The following is a 16,386-nucleotide window of genomic DNA, read 5'->3' on the forward strand; positions in this document are numbered from 1 at the left end:
TCCTCCGAGACAGGCGCGGGGACTCGAGCAAGGATCCCCGTCCCATCCCCGCTAATTCCCCGAATTTTTGAACTTACTTAATAACTCTTACTTTATTTCTAATATAAAGGTTCTTTTAATAATTTCACTCATTGAAAAACCCTAACCCTATTGTTCAAGATTTAATTTTATGGACTATAATTTGCTATGTTATATTTCTAGACTTATAATCTTGGATAAGATATGTTTGTGTGTTTGTAATAATATTTTGTAGTTTATTTTTTGATTTTTTTTATATTTTTTATTATAATTTCCATATGAATGTTAAAACAGGAAGATGGGAAATGGGCCCGCAGAAAATACGGAGACGCAGAGAATGGAGATGGGGACAATTATTCTCCATGGCGAAAAACAGGACGAGAACGGGAAACAAAGAGGCATCTCTTGGCCCGAACCCATTGACATCCCTACTCATTGCACTTTGATTTTTAGTGAATTTAACCGTACTTATAATTTGGTGTTTAGTTTTTATTTAATTTATTTTTTATAATAAATTTTAAAAATTTAATAATTATTTATTTTTATATTTTTAAAATTAAATATTAATTTTAATTTTTTTAATAAATTAGACAAACATTTTTATGTATCATAGTAATCACCTTAATTTTTTTGGGTTATTTAAAAGTTTAGAATTTGGATTTGTTAGTTCTCTTTTTATTGTTTTGCTTATTTTGATAAATGTGCTACATAGTACATATAGTATAGAAAATATAATATGATTGATAGGTTTTTAAGTCTTAATAATAAAATTATTAATTTTAACATATCTTAAATCTATTGAGTTCTTATATCATTTATTTTTTCACTATTTTTTATCCTCGTTAATGCCTTCTTTCATAACTCAAAAGATGATTGTCCCCTAATAAGGCCCTAAGGAAGTAGGATACTTCTATAATACAATAATTTTATGTTATTAATTATTATTAGCAGCCTCATATAATACATGAATTATGCATGCTAGCTGGCCTTCACAGATCTTCAATGCTAAAAGTCAAGTACCCATTTTGTTTAATTATGTTTGTTTATTTTTATTTATTTTCAAAGTTATCCATTGGATGGTAGCAAACCAAAAAACTAATAAAATAATCATAATCATAATCATAAAATCTAGTTAGATATCTAAATGCATCTTATTCAATCTTTATCTCAAGCCTTAACTTAAAAAATGTCAAAGAAACTCTCTAATAATAAATAATCAAGCACTAGCTATAGGTGCAGTTGTTAATCACCTTGATTAACATAAAAGATTGTTCATTCTTAGCTCTTACTCATCTTGATTGATTATTTGATGTTTCTTAATTAATTCTTATTTCTTACTTTAGCCATTATATTATGCATTCATCTGACACAGCACCTCTTCTCTTTTTTTTTTTTTTCCTTTTTTTTTCTATTATTGGTTGTTGCTAGCTTTTGTTAAAAGTAGAGCCAATATATATCATTAAGTTGATTCCAGTTATTCATCCAATAAAAGAAAGGAGAAAACTAGCTAATTATCTAGTAGTGAAAACCTTTCAATAAAAATAAAAATAAACAAATATCTTAGTTATAATTTTTATAATAATTAAGTATTGGAAATTAATTTGTAATATTAGTTAATATTAGTCAACGTTTTTTAGTTGTAAATTAAAAGCCTTCAGTTTTTGAAAAATTTAGAATTTATTAAGAATTTAAAATATAAGATTAAACAAATAATTAAAAAAATTAACTGATATTAATAGAAAAATTTTAAGGGAGATGCTCTCATAAAGATGCATAAAACGTCTTTGTGCAAAGACATTTACGTGTCGCATTATTATTGGACGTAGTAATGAACTGGTTATTTTTGAATTTTTTTAATAAATTAGAATAAAATCGATTTTTTATAACAATAACAATAAATCCAATTTTTTTAGGGATTTAATTGTATTTTTAAATTTTTAGGGATATAAATGTCCGAAAAATAAAAAGTCATGGATATAATTATCTTTTTATCAAAAAATTTAAAGATATTCGATTTAGATGGTATAATTCGATCGGATAAAAATTAAAATCGGGTCTAATAATTATAATGCACACAATTGAATTTATTATAGTTCTTATAATAAACCGATTTTGTTCTGGTTTATAATAAAAAATAAATTATTAACTGATTTAATAAGAATATCCAATAATAACATGAGATGTATAAACGTTTTAAAAAAAAGACATTTTTAATATCCGTATTAAAGTGATATCCAAATTTTAGTTCAGTCGTTGAACTCTTAATTATAATAATTTATAATAAACCAAAGAAGGCGCCGGTTATTTGAACTAATCCACGCATGGATGATTCCAAAGGCAGCACTAAATAAAATTTTCTGTTCAACAAATACGATTTCAACTTTCTTCACAGTCTTCCCATATTGATTAATTAATCCCTTCCTTTGAATATATTATTATTATTTTCTTATAAATAAAATCAAATTCTCTTCTCTCAAAGCTTGGAATTGTTGACCATTAAAAAAAAAAAAAAAAACCCCTCTTCATGTGTTCCATGTCTTATATGAGAATCAACTTAAAGGAAGACCAACAAAACCATATATATATATAACCAAATATTATTGAAGGTATCTATCTATATTTTCAACATTAATAGCATAAACCCTATCCTTCATTCTCACCAATTTTTTTTTCACCAAAGTGTATAGCATGGCTTCTTCTTCTCTACTTCAATTAAATTTCTTGTCAAAATCAAGATCACATCCCAAGGGATGCAATACACACCGGAATCGGAATCGGAATCTTCGAGTAATAAAAGTTCAGAAATATCACGAAGAAGGTAATCACAAATTTTTAGAATATTATTTGACAGAATAAGTTCTCTTTTTGGATTTGCTTGATTTTTTATTTTTATTTTTTTATTTTTGGAGTTCTCCAAGGATCGAACTCTTGACCTTTCGGACATAGAGTTTAAGCTGATGCGAAAAAATAACACTAATGATTATACTCTAACAGAAATAAATGAGTTTTTTTTTAATACGTGATTTAATTAGTTATTTTTTTTATGATATGATGAGCAGGGAGTTCTACAAATATAGTGGATGCTAATTTGAAAGTTCTTAAGGAGAGGATAGAGATGGTGAAGGTGAAGGAGAAACTAGAAAGGTGTTCCAAATGTCAACAAGGGTGGAACTATTATCCAGTTTCTGATGATAATTATTATCATTGTCAAAAAATCAAAGGAAACAATAATAAAGAGTTACACAACTTGATTGAATTGACATGTTTAGTTTGTGGGACTATTGGTTCCACATGTTTTGGTGGAACACTATTGCTTTGCTTTGTTTCTCTCCTTCTTCATCATCTTCAACTATGATCTTATTAATTAGATTTATATGCTCATTAATTTTTTTTCCTATTTAATAATTTGCATTTGTTGTATAGAGCTCAGGATTTTTTTTATTTATTTATTTGTTTTCCTTATCCATGTCAGGTATTTTGTTCCATGGAAATTGAGAGGGAATTTCAATTGTTAGTTTTAGAATGTATTATATACAAAGTGTTTGGATTAATGTTTGTAAATGAATATATACATTTATATATCTAACTAAAAATAATTTTTATCAATGTAATTTGTATTTAGACATTTTTTTTATCAAATGTGATTCTGAAAAAAAAATTAATGTTGCCTATGTGATTATCTAAAATTATGATTGAACATGTAATTAATGAAAATAACTTCATTCGCTAATAAAGTCAAATTGTATTAACAGTTTAATCTTGATGTATTGATATTGAATAAAGGAAAAGTATAGGTAACAAACAAAATTTTTGAATAAAATGTTTTAGATAAATATTTATTATATTTATATTTTTAGATAATTATTTATGTAATCAATATAAAAAATAATTATTTTTGTTGATATAACATTACGTAATTAGATGCAAGTATAAAATTATTTTATATTAATAATATATAAAAATTAAATTATAATCTTAATATAAAAGTTAGAATAAGTATTAACATATATATTAATATTATATTTATACGCTTTCAATGTGATTACAAGGATGAAAAAGAAAAAAAATTACTTCTACCAAATATATACATGAGTAAAATTAAATTCATGTTGAATTCAACAAATATTACCTAAACACAATTTTCTAATAATTTGTGTCAGCTAAACCCTTTTTTGGATATCCAATATTTTCTATGATTATTGGATTTTATTATATGAGTGATAATAATAATAATAATGAGCAAATATATTGAGAAAAAGAAAAAAAGTCTTCGATGGCCTCAGGGTTCTTCTTGGCGTGATCTTCACCTTTTCTCTAAACACATATGGTAAAAGACAAGCTAATATAGAGGTTTAGATAATATAATTTATATTAGCATACATTTATTAAGTTAAATTAAAATATCGCACCACATGCATGCATGGAACATGAGATGAGATCACGGGTAACTAACTATATATGTTATACAAAAAGTTCAGAAAATTAAATAAAATGTGTTTGTTATCATGATACTCTCCTTTTTTTGCTCTTCCTGTTCAATTAAATAGGATATATATAATACAATTTTTTAAGTTTAGGTATAAAATAAACAAAAACATCAAATGTCATAAAAGATTAATGAGCATTAGGGAATATATATATTGTATATACTATATAGTATACACACACGCCTGTTTTCTGAAAAATTATATATAGCCATATATATTTACCGACAACATTTCAACTAAATTATATTATCTTCTTTAATTAGTAAAAGTTCTCATCCTATTTTCTTCATTGTTCTAGTTAAATTATTTTTGTGTTTATATAAAATATAGGTTGGTGAAAAGATTCGTTTTAGTATGTGGTTAAGAGTTACCTTTAAGCTTTTATATATAGAATAATTTGCCGGTTATGTAGATTTCAAGTCACCATAAACAATTTATATAAGTGAAAACTCAAGTGCAATCGACTTCACGTGAAGTTGATAGTCGAAAGCCGTTAGATAAAAATTTAATTAAATCAGTTAAATCATCTAACGATTTTCAGTTATCAACTTTACATAAAGTCGACTGCACCTTAGTTTTTACCATTCATATATATATATATATATATATATATATAGATATGTACGAAAATCTTGTTGTTTTACTATTTTTTACTAAATATAGGGTATTAGGATTTTCGGTGTAAGTTAACTCAAATGAATTATTTTATTTACACATTAAAATAAATCATTAAAATTAACACAATATATTTATATAAAAATATATCTATAATTTAATTTATTTTTAATGTATATTATATATTTTAATATTTATTTTATTCTGATAGTTAACATTAATAACTTATATATATATATATATATATATATATATATATATATATATATATATATTATTTACGTGGTATCTCTTAGTCCAATAGGTTAAGAGCTAATCAATAGATCTGAGTTTTATTTATATGTATATGGCGAAATTCAAATTTTTTATATTTGTTTAAGCAGACGAGTGAACTAGTTATTTGACCAACCCAAATTAATTTTTTTATATATATCTAACATAGTTGCTGTAAGAATGTTTTACATGAAATTTAATTTGTTTTCGAGCAAATAATAGAAAACTTTCTATTTTGGACTATCCATACAGGAAAAAGAGAATAAAGTGAGAGAGAATAAAAGACAAAAATCACGGGATGCAGGAATTTGATAGACAATTATATTGCAAGTGGAACTTATTTCTTACTTGGGAAATAAAGCATTCCTCTTAGATTTTTAAGGACTTTAGGGAAATTACTATACTATAAGTCTCTATATATTATATAACACATTATTGATCTTAGGGTATAACAGCTAATAATGGTAATGATACACCACTGGTGACAGCAAATTGATGAGTATATAACACATGTAGTAACATATAGTAGTGGAGTATATTCTATAGTTTTAATGGCATCACATTTATATATAGCTGAACCTATCCTAGTACATTATATTTTTGCAGCTGTTTCATAGTACTACTAACCAAATTCACACTGTTGTTGTAATCTTGTTGGTTTTAATGACAATAAATATTTGATAGATGCTTCTTGGTGATGATAATTAATATATGTGTTGTTGTTTTCCTGTCTTTGGAATCCAAGACCATTTAGCTAAAAAAATTATAAATGTTTTAATTTGATTAATTCAACACATAATAATACGTATAACAGCATTGGTGTACTCAACACATGCATTAGAGGGAATCTAGGATTAATAATTAAGGGTACGGAAGCAACATTTTCAAGCTAAGTTTAAGATGAATCCATCGATAGAATTTATTAACTATGTCTCAATTATCATTAAAAACAAGTTGACTCTTTCGAAAATGGGTTTGGTTTTTTATTATTGTTATGCATGTAAAATATAAATTGGCTTTCTAAATTTAACCGGCTAAAAATTAATTTACTGTGAATCAAAATTTTATTTATAAGTTTGTTGCTGACTAATGAATTACTATATATATATAAAGTGATATTCGAATCTTTGACATGTAAAATCGTTTAAGAGATATTATATATATAGTTCAATATATTTTAAACAAGAGTATTTTACTAAATATTTTGTAATTATCTTTGTTCTTTTTTATTTCTTAATTAATATATGAATAATAAAATAACATAAATTTTAAATTAGATAGAATACAAGGAACTTGGGGGCACATAAACCACATCAAACTTCAAATAAACAAATATATTTTGGGAATTTTAATTACAAGGCACGCTTTCTTTGACTAAAGTCTTAGCTAAGGTGTCATATATACTATATAATATTAAATATTCAAAGAATTCTTTACTATAACAATTTAAAGATTTTAATTTTTTAAAATGATTTTTAATGCTAAACTAAATGATTCTGTATATGTGAATAGAGCTCTCAACCAAACAGGGAGCAAGTTGCATAATCCAGCACCATCCCTAAGTTTCCATGAATAAATACAATGCAGACATTACCCTTATCCAATGTTATAGTTTATTTATGTTATTATGAATTAATTACTTTAGGGCATGTAATTTTAGTTACATTGATTTAACTATCAGAAAAATATGACAAAAATGATGTCCTGCTGAGAGTGGTTTGAATTTGACAAATACAATTTTTGTTGTATATAAAATATAGGGGAAAAAAAATGAAGACTATATATATGATTTTATTACTTACCCAAAACATTGTCTAATTGACTTGTTTATTGTATCCTTTCCGTTGTGGTTGCAATCTGCCTTTGTATACCGATCTGCGTATAATCCAAACACAAAAGTCCCATATTGTCTTCCATTTGTTTATGTTAATCCAAAAGAAAATTCTGCTTAAATAGACAAATTAACCTTAAATTATGGTGCATGGGTGAAACCGCGTTTTCCGTTTAATTTGGAGTCATGTCTCAAGCAACATGGAAATATAAAAACTTTGTTATTGTCTTTATACCTTATGCATTTGTCTTTGCATGAATCTACTTGGCGTCCTACCATGCACACGTTCAGACTGCTAATGCATGACCATAAAATATGATTTATAAAAACTATGCAAATTGATTTTTGAGATCTTTTTTTGTTATTTGTAAACTCTATTGACATGCATGAGAAATACACACTACAAAGAAAGAAAATGCTGTTGACTTGGACTGTTGCCATTGCTGAATTAGAGATGCAAATAAAGAGATGCAAGAGTTTGAAAAATGAAAATGGAAATTGAGATTTGAGATTTGTTATACCCCTATGAACTATAGTAGTATTATGTAAAATACCAAAAAGCAAAGAGATTACTGGTTAAGAATCTTTCTACAAACTAAACGTTGACACATTTTATAAAGCTGAACCTAGAAATCATCTATACATCAAGAACCATCATCTATACACAGAAAACAAAACCAACATTCAATCTTCAGCTGTGACATCCTTCTTCCTTGGCTGAGAATGAAACAAATTAACAATATCTGCTGCTGTACTACACTCTTCTGGGTTCCTATCCGACACACGCCTAATAAATCTCGGAAACCGTATTGAGATGCCCCGAGACAGATGAATTAAACCGATGGCTGCATGATGAACAGGGGACACCGTGAACTCTGCACCTCGTATCTCCCAAACAAGTTGCGGACAAAACCACATGTCGGGCTTCTCTGCTGTTCGATAATACAGCGGCTTTTTGGATAAGACTTTGTCCCCAGAGAAGAATTCTTTCATCTGCAAGTCAATGAAAATTTTCCATCAACAAAGGATAGCTGAAAATGGTACTTTATAGTTTTATTGGTATGCAGTTAATAATAAATATGATGCTATATATACCTCTATGTAAAACGAATCTGAGAACCCAGACATCACTCGGCACACGCTTTGATATTCCTCAGTTTCAGGATTATAACATGCCATGAGAAATGGACTATACCTGCGAAATTAGGACCAAAATTCCAAATCAGACACAGTATAGCACATCACTTTCAATCATTACCATAGTTGCCATGAATTTGTTTCATTCATGCACGAACACACCTGGGGATCCATCTAACTGCTCTTTTATGCTTGACCGGACAAATTTAATGTAAGATGAAGTACTTTTAATTTTCTTAACAGAATCTTAAATTATTAAATAGATAGCAGAAATATGAAAGTTGATGAATTACCATCCGGCCTTCCTTCCATTTCCATGCCAAGCTCCAATTGGCACCAAATCAAGAGTATCATTTAAACCATCGACATAATCTCGTTTGACCTACAAAATGGAGCCTCAAATCATTATACAAATTCTAATATCTGTTTTTCACTGTCTATCTCAAAAAATTTGTAGGAAAAATAATGACCTTTAACCATTTATCAGAACGCTTTGACGGAGAATAACCAGCATCTACATCCAATGTTTTCACCATAATTCCTTCACAGGAAGAACGAAGAGCATCTTCCAAGAAAGCGTTTATCTTGGTTAATGTGTCTTTACAAGTTTCGCAAGCCTTGTCTGCTTCAATCTACAATTGAAGGGTTCATATACATACATAAAGCACATTAAATGAATTTAACTAGAAACTGGTAATCTTAAACTGAGCACTCACTGTTATTTCCTTTGCATATTCAAAATACCCTGGTTTTTCATCACATAACAAATCCTTTAGATCTGTAAAATTCCAAAATAAGAAATTATTGCAGTAGGATAATGGCTAGCAGGAATTCGAAGGCATTATGGCATTAAGATTTCCAAGGTTTAGCCAGGCTTAGGTCAGCACCCCACTACTTGTCGTATTTGGTTTGGTATTGCTATCACACATGATTTTGAGAGTCATGATGAGAATGAAGTTATGAGTATTAGTACATTTTGTCTCATCTGAAAATGCAGATAATACATAATCTAACAAGATTGCAAAATAACCATATGCATACATTTCCGTCTTGTGCGAAGAGGAAAACCCAATAGCCTGCAGAAAGTATTCAGGTGTCACTACAGACAGAAAATTTCTACCAACAATTATCATAAACTTGAACAAAAGTAAGTTAGAGTTAATTACTGCTCTCCATTTGCAAACATGATATCAAAGACAAATATGCAAATATCCACCTGTGTGAACAGAAGATATCAGTAACAAATCCAGAGAATTCAACTAGAAACCGAGTTGACAGAGCACTAGAATAATAGAGAGGTATGTGGGAAACCTTCATAAGACAGCTATAAGGGAAAATGTAGTAATACAGAATAGAATAGTTATGCTTGGTAAGTTAAATTTTGAAGTTTAGGCTGTTTTGCTTTAGGCATATACACTTTTCAGTTTCTTTTAAGCAAGTAAATTACCAACCTTTATGCTCTCTGTAGTAACTAGAGTATCTTTGCTTCCTTTACCACGTGAAGATAGCTCCTGGAAAGACATAATCCTAAATCCATTTTTTCTATCAATACCAACAACCTGAAAGGAACGACCAAACAGAAACATAAAATTAGGAGAGATTAGCTTTTTTAACAAGTACAAAAATGTAGTAACTTGTTGTAGAAAATATCCTTTTTTACTTCAGCATCAATTATGAAAGTCGAAGCAACAGGCTTGCAGGATTCCTTAATTATGTCAATAAGATCAGGAAATCTTGATGTTGATTCATCTCCATTTCTTGAAAAAACACGAATTGATCCATCAATTAATCTGTGAATTTGAGCTCGCTGACCATCATACCTGGAATTTCATTCAATTCAATTGAACAAGCGATGTAAAACTGTGAATTATCCATGTGTTTCAAAGGATTACTCTCTTACATATGTCCATTGTTGTCTAAAATGACATGTCAAGGGAGACATGAACAGAATAAATGTTACAGGAAATAAGTGATCAGAGAATAGGGCATACTTATATTCACAAGTAAATGCCTTATTTTGAAATAGGTTCAATGCCTTGGGAATGCCATTGGTGATCCTATGAAGAAAGAGAAAGGAAACCAGGGAGGGTGTAAGTGGGTACTATTGATGTTACTGATATTCAAGAGCCTTAAAATATAATCATACTCAAAGAAGGTTGGATGTGTGGAATAATACATACGTTGCAAGCATAGGCTTAATAGGAATTCCAGGAACCATTGACAAACTTGAAACCGAAAAATCAATTCCTTTGTTCATGAGAGATGGAACTATGAGATCCTACAATGACGATATGAATGTGTAACATTGGAAGCAGCAGAAATTCAGGGAAATTTCACTAAAGTTATTGGATATTCAAACATGACAAAAAAATCTGCATATCACAGAATGCATTACTTATCACTTGTAATATTGACAAGATAAAGTAAGTTTGGGATATGTTGCTCCAAGTATATTCACACATTTGCATGAAAATTAAGTTTTCTACTACAGCTCAAATAGTCATATTTATCATCTAAGAACATGAATGGACCCATTCCCAATGTATCAGTCCACAAGAGGTTAAGTTGACAACAACCTAATGATCATGATAGTAATATTCTTTAAATCATAAAATCTGTATATATTGCAAGATTGGCCATCCAATATTAAATTAAATGCGTACCAAATTCGGAATTATGTTATATGCTTCAACAATTTCCACAGAAAGGACCTGTAGCGATTAAGAGAAAATTTCAGTAATACAAACCCCAAAGAAATATTAATGGCGTTCGGAGTCCCAATAAATCAACTTCCAATACAGGTCGAAAACTAGGTCATAGGTGAAAGCAAAAGGTTGCAGAATGGACCTGAAACTTCTCCTTCAAATTCTCTGCAGTTCCTTCTTGTTGTACTGTAGGGAAAGAATTCATAACAACAGCTTGAGCCAAGGCAGGTAAAACAGTTTTAAGCATTGCCCCAATCCTTAAGTTCCTGACCTACACAAGAGGCTAAATTAAAGATGGTTGAACAGGGACTGCATGCAAGCCCTCAGGAAACTTAAAAGATTAATTCCTACCTCCTAAATTTCTATGCATCAAAACACTGTAGGGAAAGAATTCATAACAACAGCTCAGTTCAAAGCAAGCACACACACACGCACACATTGTAGGGAAAGAATTCATAACAGCTTGAGCCACAGGACGTAAAACAGTTCTAAGCGCGCGCACACACACATTGTAGGGAAAGAATTCATAACAACAGCTTGAGCTTATGGAGGTAAAACAGTTCTAAGCATTGCCCCAATCCTTAAGTTCCTGACCTACACACGAAGCTAAATTAAAGATGATTGAACAGGGACTGCATGCAAGCCCTGAGAAAACAAGGTTAATTCTTACCTCCTAAATTTCTATGCATCAAAACACACATATAAACACAAAAAAGCGGGAGGAGAAACGGAAAGAAGAAAAAGATATAATCTGAGGTTTACCAAGGTCCGAACAAGAAATTTAATCTCCTTCTCACGACAGGAACACATGAGACGAATGATAATGTCTTTCTTCCGAGATGTGCTTCCATGGCCTGTTTGTAAACTGATGAGCACTATATAAGAACATTATCATCATCATCATCAATAACAACAACAACAACAAAGCCTTATCCCACTAGGTGGGGTCGGCTAGCACTATATAAGAACATGTGGAACAAAAATATAAAAAGGTTAGGTAGTACTGCATCAATAAGAACATACTTGATAATACCTTATCTTTTGCAGTGCAGAGAAAACATCCTTAATCAGAAGTGGTGTTGGTGGTGCAAGCAATCTCTGTGTTTGACGACACTCTTGAGCAACATCACCTTTAATAATCCCAGGATATTCATCATTATTCAAAATCCTCACAGACTGAATAGGTGTAGTAAAACAGCCAAAAACTATTGAGAAACAATCATCCAACCAAGATCGCCAAATTTGTTATACATCTCCCTTATTTTGGATCGATTTGTTCCGCATGCCTCTTCAAGTGCTGCAGTAACTATACTTCCACCAATGTTTAGTTCCTGTATTGATGGTATGACAAACAGAACTTTCTTAGTGCATCAAATCCCTCCATACCACATAGTAGACTCCTATTCTCATTATCAAACCCATTGTCATTATAGAAGACCAAAAAGTAAATAAATGATGCAGAACCTGAAATAATAGTCTACTTTTCCAGAGCTACTTTTAAAGGTAAAGCGGCCTTCAACTTGATAATAAACGATTCAGTAATAGGAAAAGGTTATGTCATTATTGTTGTAAGTGTAAAGTGGACTTCAAACTGACAACTGGATTTTATCCTTTTGAGTTTTCCAAATTATTCAAGAGTCAAGATGAAGTTTCAATTTCATTAATAATGAAGAATTGAAGATGTTAAACGAATTGCCAAATCATCAAGACAGGAAATAACCCTACCATCTTTTCATGGTCTGCTGCAATTTTGTTTGTACATAGGTACACAGCAGGCAGCACATCTGCTGGAGACAGGGCCAGCAAACTGTCGTGATAGAAACATTGCAAGTAGAAAACATTCCTCAATTAGCACATAACAGGTAAAATTGTTTCATTATTCCATAAAAAGCAAAAAGGATAGAAAAGATGCATAGCAACAATGAGTGTGATCAGTATCAACCTTCGGAATGTATTGCATAACATTGAAGTAGCCTTAATCTTTCCTTTCTCATCCTCCAGAAGGCTGAAGGTTCGTGCAAGATGTAAATATGGTGCAGGCTGCCCATCTTTCCAACAAGCTGTTCATTAATTCAAGTTTTGTACATACTTTATGAAACAGATCTTGAGTATAAAGAATACATATAATCAATTTACAAAGATATTAAGAGATAAGAAATTAACACAAACCATGCTCTTTAGGATTGTATTTCTCAAGTGGTAGAGTTACATGAATTCTCTTCACGGTGGTATCAGGAATGCCTTTCAATTCATGTAACACACAATTCTTCTCTAAAGAGCTATCAATTTTACACTCTGCTTGAACTGAAATTTCCTTTTCACCAAGATTTCCAGAATTACAGTAATATATATCCAATGCCTTATTTACATCTCCTTTTGCCTTCTCAATTATAGTTATGGCATGATCTTTTAATGACTCTTTCCCATTTATTATTTGCATAAACTGATCAATCTCATCCTTGTACCGATTTCCAACATCATCTGGCAACATATTTTCAACTTTAGGGCTTACGCCAATCATCAATTCAGAACGATCAGACTGAGCAACACTAGGCTTCACAGGCAATACTTTGCTGAAGAATTTTGTTATGGTGGACTGCTTTGGATCACTTGATTGTGACTGTGACTTTGCTTTGACTTTTACTTTCTTGTTTGGCTTACTTCCACTAATTTTATTCCTTTTGGCAGAGGAAGCTTGACTTAAAACTGTATGCTTCAAGATAGTTAGTTTAGTAGAGTCCTGGCTTGGAAAAACATCGTTATTTTTGGTAGTGCTGCTCGAATTCAGGCAAGCTTTTGAAGGAGAATCTATGTCATTTAGTGAGCTGCACTTGGACACCGAAGAAGTTTGACAAGAAAATGCTTGCTTGTGAAATTCAGTTTCACGTTCATAAAAATTAGAAGCAGCTTCAACAACATTGCTCCCTGAGATGCTGATCAGCTCTAACATTTGGCTTCGAGTGACCCATGCCGGCAAACAATTACCAAGTTCTTCAATCATTTTCTCTTTTTCTTCATCAGTTAGTAAAGTAACACTTTCTGTACACGGTTCCCCAGTAGAAGAGGGCACACTAGCAGCAACATACGGAGTTGTACTTTCCTCACCATCCAACTCAGATGGCTTGATTCCTTCCTCCATGTTTTTTCCTGGCTTCTGACCATCATTAACATCCTTCTCAACCAAGAAATCTGTGTCGCCTGTGGCACGGTGAAATCCCTTTAGAAATTCATGCTTGTTGGCCGTCTCATCAACCAATCCAGCAAAATACTTCCTCATTTTTTCAGCATGCTTACTGTCGCTTTTCTCAACATCCAAACCCACTGTCGGAACAACACCCCTTGGCTTCAAAAACTTCACATACTCCCTGAGCTCCTCGTAGTTGGAATGCTCGCTATACGGCACGAGATGAATCTCAAATGAATCCTTGGACCTCACTGCGAACGTATTGCCCTTTACTTCATAAGTCCATCCGGTTGGCACAAATCCCACAACCTTGGAGTACCCTCTCTCAATCATAATCTCCTTCATCCTAACGAAATTTGGCTTAAAATACGGCCATGTCTCCCCCAATACATTCCAGCCAACAACATGAATATTACTCTCTGAACTGTCCTCGGTAAACACACCACTCTCTCCATACCCAAGCACCCTCAAAACCTCCATTTTCCTAGCATCCACATGCACCTTCCTCTTCACTCTCCGTGCAAGTTCAACCAAAATCTTTTCCTTCCCAATAACATAAGTAGCAACAAGAAACAAAACACCACTACCATCACCACCACAATCACTAATAACCCTCTCGACTACACTAACCACATAATCAACACTCTCCTCTTGCGAAGGAAACACAAACTTTGGGTTGCAATAAGTAGTATCCAAGAACACAGCATCACAGCCAACGAAATCAAGAATTGCAGGCTCCAAAATCATTGAATTACAAAACCTGAAATCGCCAGTGTGAACATACCTCTCGAATTTCTTCCCTTCTTCTTTTGTTGGGACCTTGAATAGGAACTGGACCGCGCCAGGGCAGTGGTTCGCGTCGACCAGCGTGACCTCCGCGCCGTCGATTTCAACGGGCTGGCAAAGGGGAAGGGGTACAAGGAAGCGTTTGGGGACTCCGAGGATTCGTTGGAGGAGGGAGGCGGTGGTGGCGGAGCAGAAGACAATGCCGCGGGACCAAGAATGGGAGAGACCGGTGTAGTGATCGGAGTGGAAGTGAGAGAGGAAGTAGGAGACGGAGAATGCTGTGTCGGCGTGGCGGAAGGCGTCGACGAGGAAGCGAGTGTTCGGGATGAGCTTGGAGCGTGGTACGGTGGAAGGAACGGTGGTGAGGGAGAGTGAATGTGGTGGTTGTTCGGAATGAGTGGTGGCTGTTGTGGCGGCAAGGAATAAACTGGTGGAGTTTAGGGTTTGGGGTGTGAGTTGTGGATCCATCGTGCATGCGAAGATGAACTAATGCTAAGAGAGAAGAAATGAGTATGTAACGTTGATTCTGTTACATTGTTTTGAGCTTCGAATTGGAACAATGGTGGAAGGGGAAGAAGAAGAAGAAGAAGAAGTAGAAGAAGTCTCAAGAAGAAGAAGAAATCAAGAAAAGGAACTGAGTTTCTGGTTCCTACGTGGATAATATTTTTTGTTTCCTGGGGAATTTTTTTGCTTATATATTGAGCCGGTTAAGATCATTTATTTTGAGTCCAAACTTTGGCCCAAACTCGTCCAAACAATTTTCCTTTCCATCACCACTGATCTGTTAAGTTTTAACAAAAACCGTATCTAGCTTCTTGTCCAAAAACTAAAGTTATGTTTATGTGGCTTCAATTCATTGTATTATTCTCTGAACACAACAAAAATATATTAAAAAAAAATCAAGTTGGATTGATTTAGTGGTTAGTTCACTAGTCCATTTAAACAAGTGTTGTAAGTTCGAATACCACCTTGTGCATGCAGTAGTAACCCATTGGCCAGCAGCAAACCCTTAAATGGAGCTCAGTACCGCGACGGATTAGTCCTTGTCCTGTGGGGTTAGGAGATACTGTGGAGAACCAGAAAAAAAAAAAATATATATATATATATATATATATATATATATATATATATATATATATATATATTCTATTAGAGGGATATAGTTCTGGAAATTTTTTAGTGTTTATAGGAATATTTACAAATTATTAATCTTAACTTAAAATTTTCACTAATATACACATTTTCATTGTTCACCAATTGGGTCAACAATATTATTTTCATTTAAAATATAGAAAAAAAAAGTATAAAAAGATAATAAGAATAGTAAACAATGTAAATAATAGAATAAAA

General features: G+C 31.7%; 1 protein-coding gene and 1 long non-coding RNA gene across 2 annotated transcripts; one reads left to right on the forward strand and one right to left on the reverse strand.

The window, feature by feature from the left end:
- Nucleotides 1-2,537: 2,537 nt before the first annotated feature.
- LOC112794513 (uncharacterized) lies at nucleotides 2,538-3,639 on the forward strand. The gene is made up of 2 exons (XR_011880829.1): nucleotides 2,538-2,836; nucleotides 3,078-3,639. It is a non-coding gene; the product is annotated as an uncharacterized lncRNA (long non-coding RNA).
- A 4,062-nt stretch (nucleotides 3,640-7,701) lies between these two features.
- Nucleotides 7,702-15,954, reverse strand: LOC112744916 (DNA ligase 6-like). Its single transcript, XM_072234178.1, has 19 exons — nucleotides 13,236-15,954; nucleotides 13,009-13,126; nucleotides 12,792-12,873; nucleotides 12,295-12,397; nucleotides 12,100-12,196; nucleotides 11,829-11,931; nucleotides 11,209-11,337; nucleotides 11,025-11,072; nucleotides 10,542-10,639; nucleotides 10,353-10,418; nucleotides 10,022-10,181; nucleotides 9,813-9,920; nucleotides 9,528-9,577; nucleotides 9,403-9,437; nucleotides 9,078-9,139; nucleotides 8,832-8,993; nucleotides 8,655-8,743; nucleotides 8,320-8,419; nucleotides 7,702-8,217 (listed from the first exon to the last, which is right to left on the reverse strand). The coding sequence occupies exons 1-19, from the start codon at nucleotides 15,502-15,504 to the stop codon at nucleotides 7,909-7,911; spliced, it is 4,188 nt and encodes a 1,395-aa protein (XP_072090279.1). The 5' UTR covers nucleotides 15,505-15,954; the 3' UTR covers nucleotides 7,702-7,908.
- Nucleotides 15,955-16,386: the final 432 nt, after the last annotated feature.

The sequence above is a fragment of the Arachis hypogaea genome, chromosome 4 (genome assembly GCF_003086295.3).
Source record: "Arachis hypogaea cultivar Tifrunner chromosome 4, arahy.Tifrunner.gnm2.J5K5, whole genome shotgun sequence".
NCBI classification, from domain to species: Eukaryota; Viridiplantae; Streptophyta; class Magnoliopsida; order Fabales; family Fabaceae; genus Arachis; species Arachis hypogaea.

What these genes read in the sequence shown, in the direction of transcription:
- LOC112744916 (XM_072234178.1), bottom strand. Translation starts at nt 15,504, where the DNA reads ATGGATCCACAACTCACACCCCAAACCCTAAACTCCACCAGTTTATTC. An exon ending in TTACTACAGAGAGCATAAAG is followed by an intron (nt 9,578 to 9,812) that starts GTTGGTAATTTA and finishes CTGTTCACACAG; the next exon opens with GTGGATATTTGCATATTTGT. An exon ending in AATGGAAGGAAGGCCGGATG is followed by an intron (nt 8,420 to 8,654) that starts GTAATTCATCAA and finishes CTAATTTCGCAG; the next exon opens with GTATAGTCCATTTCTCATGG.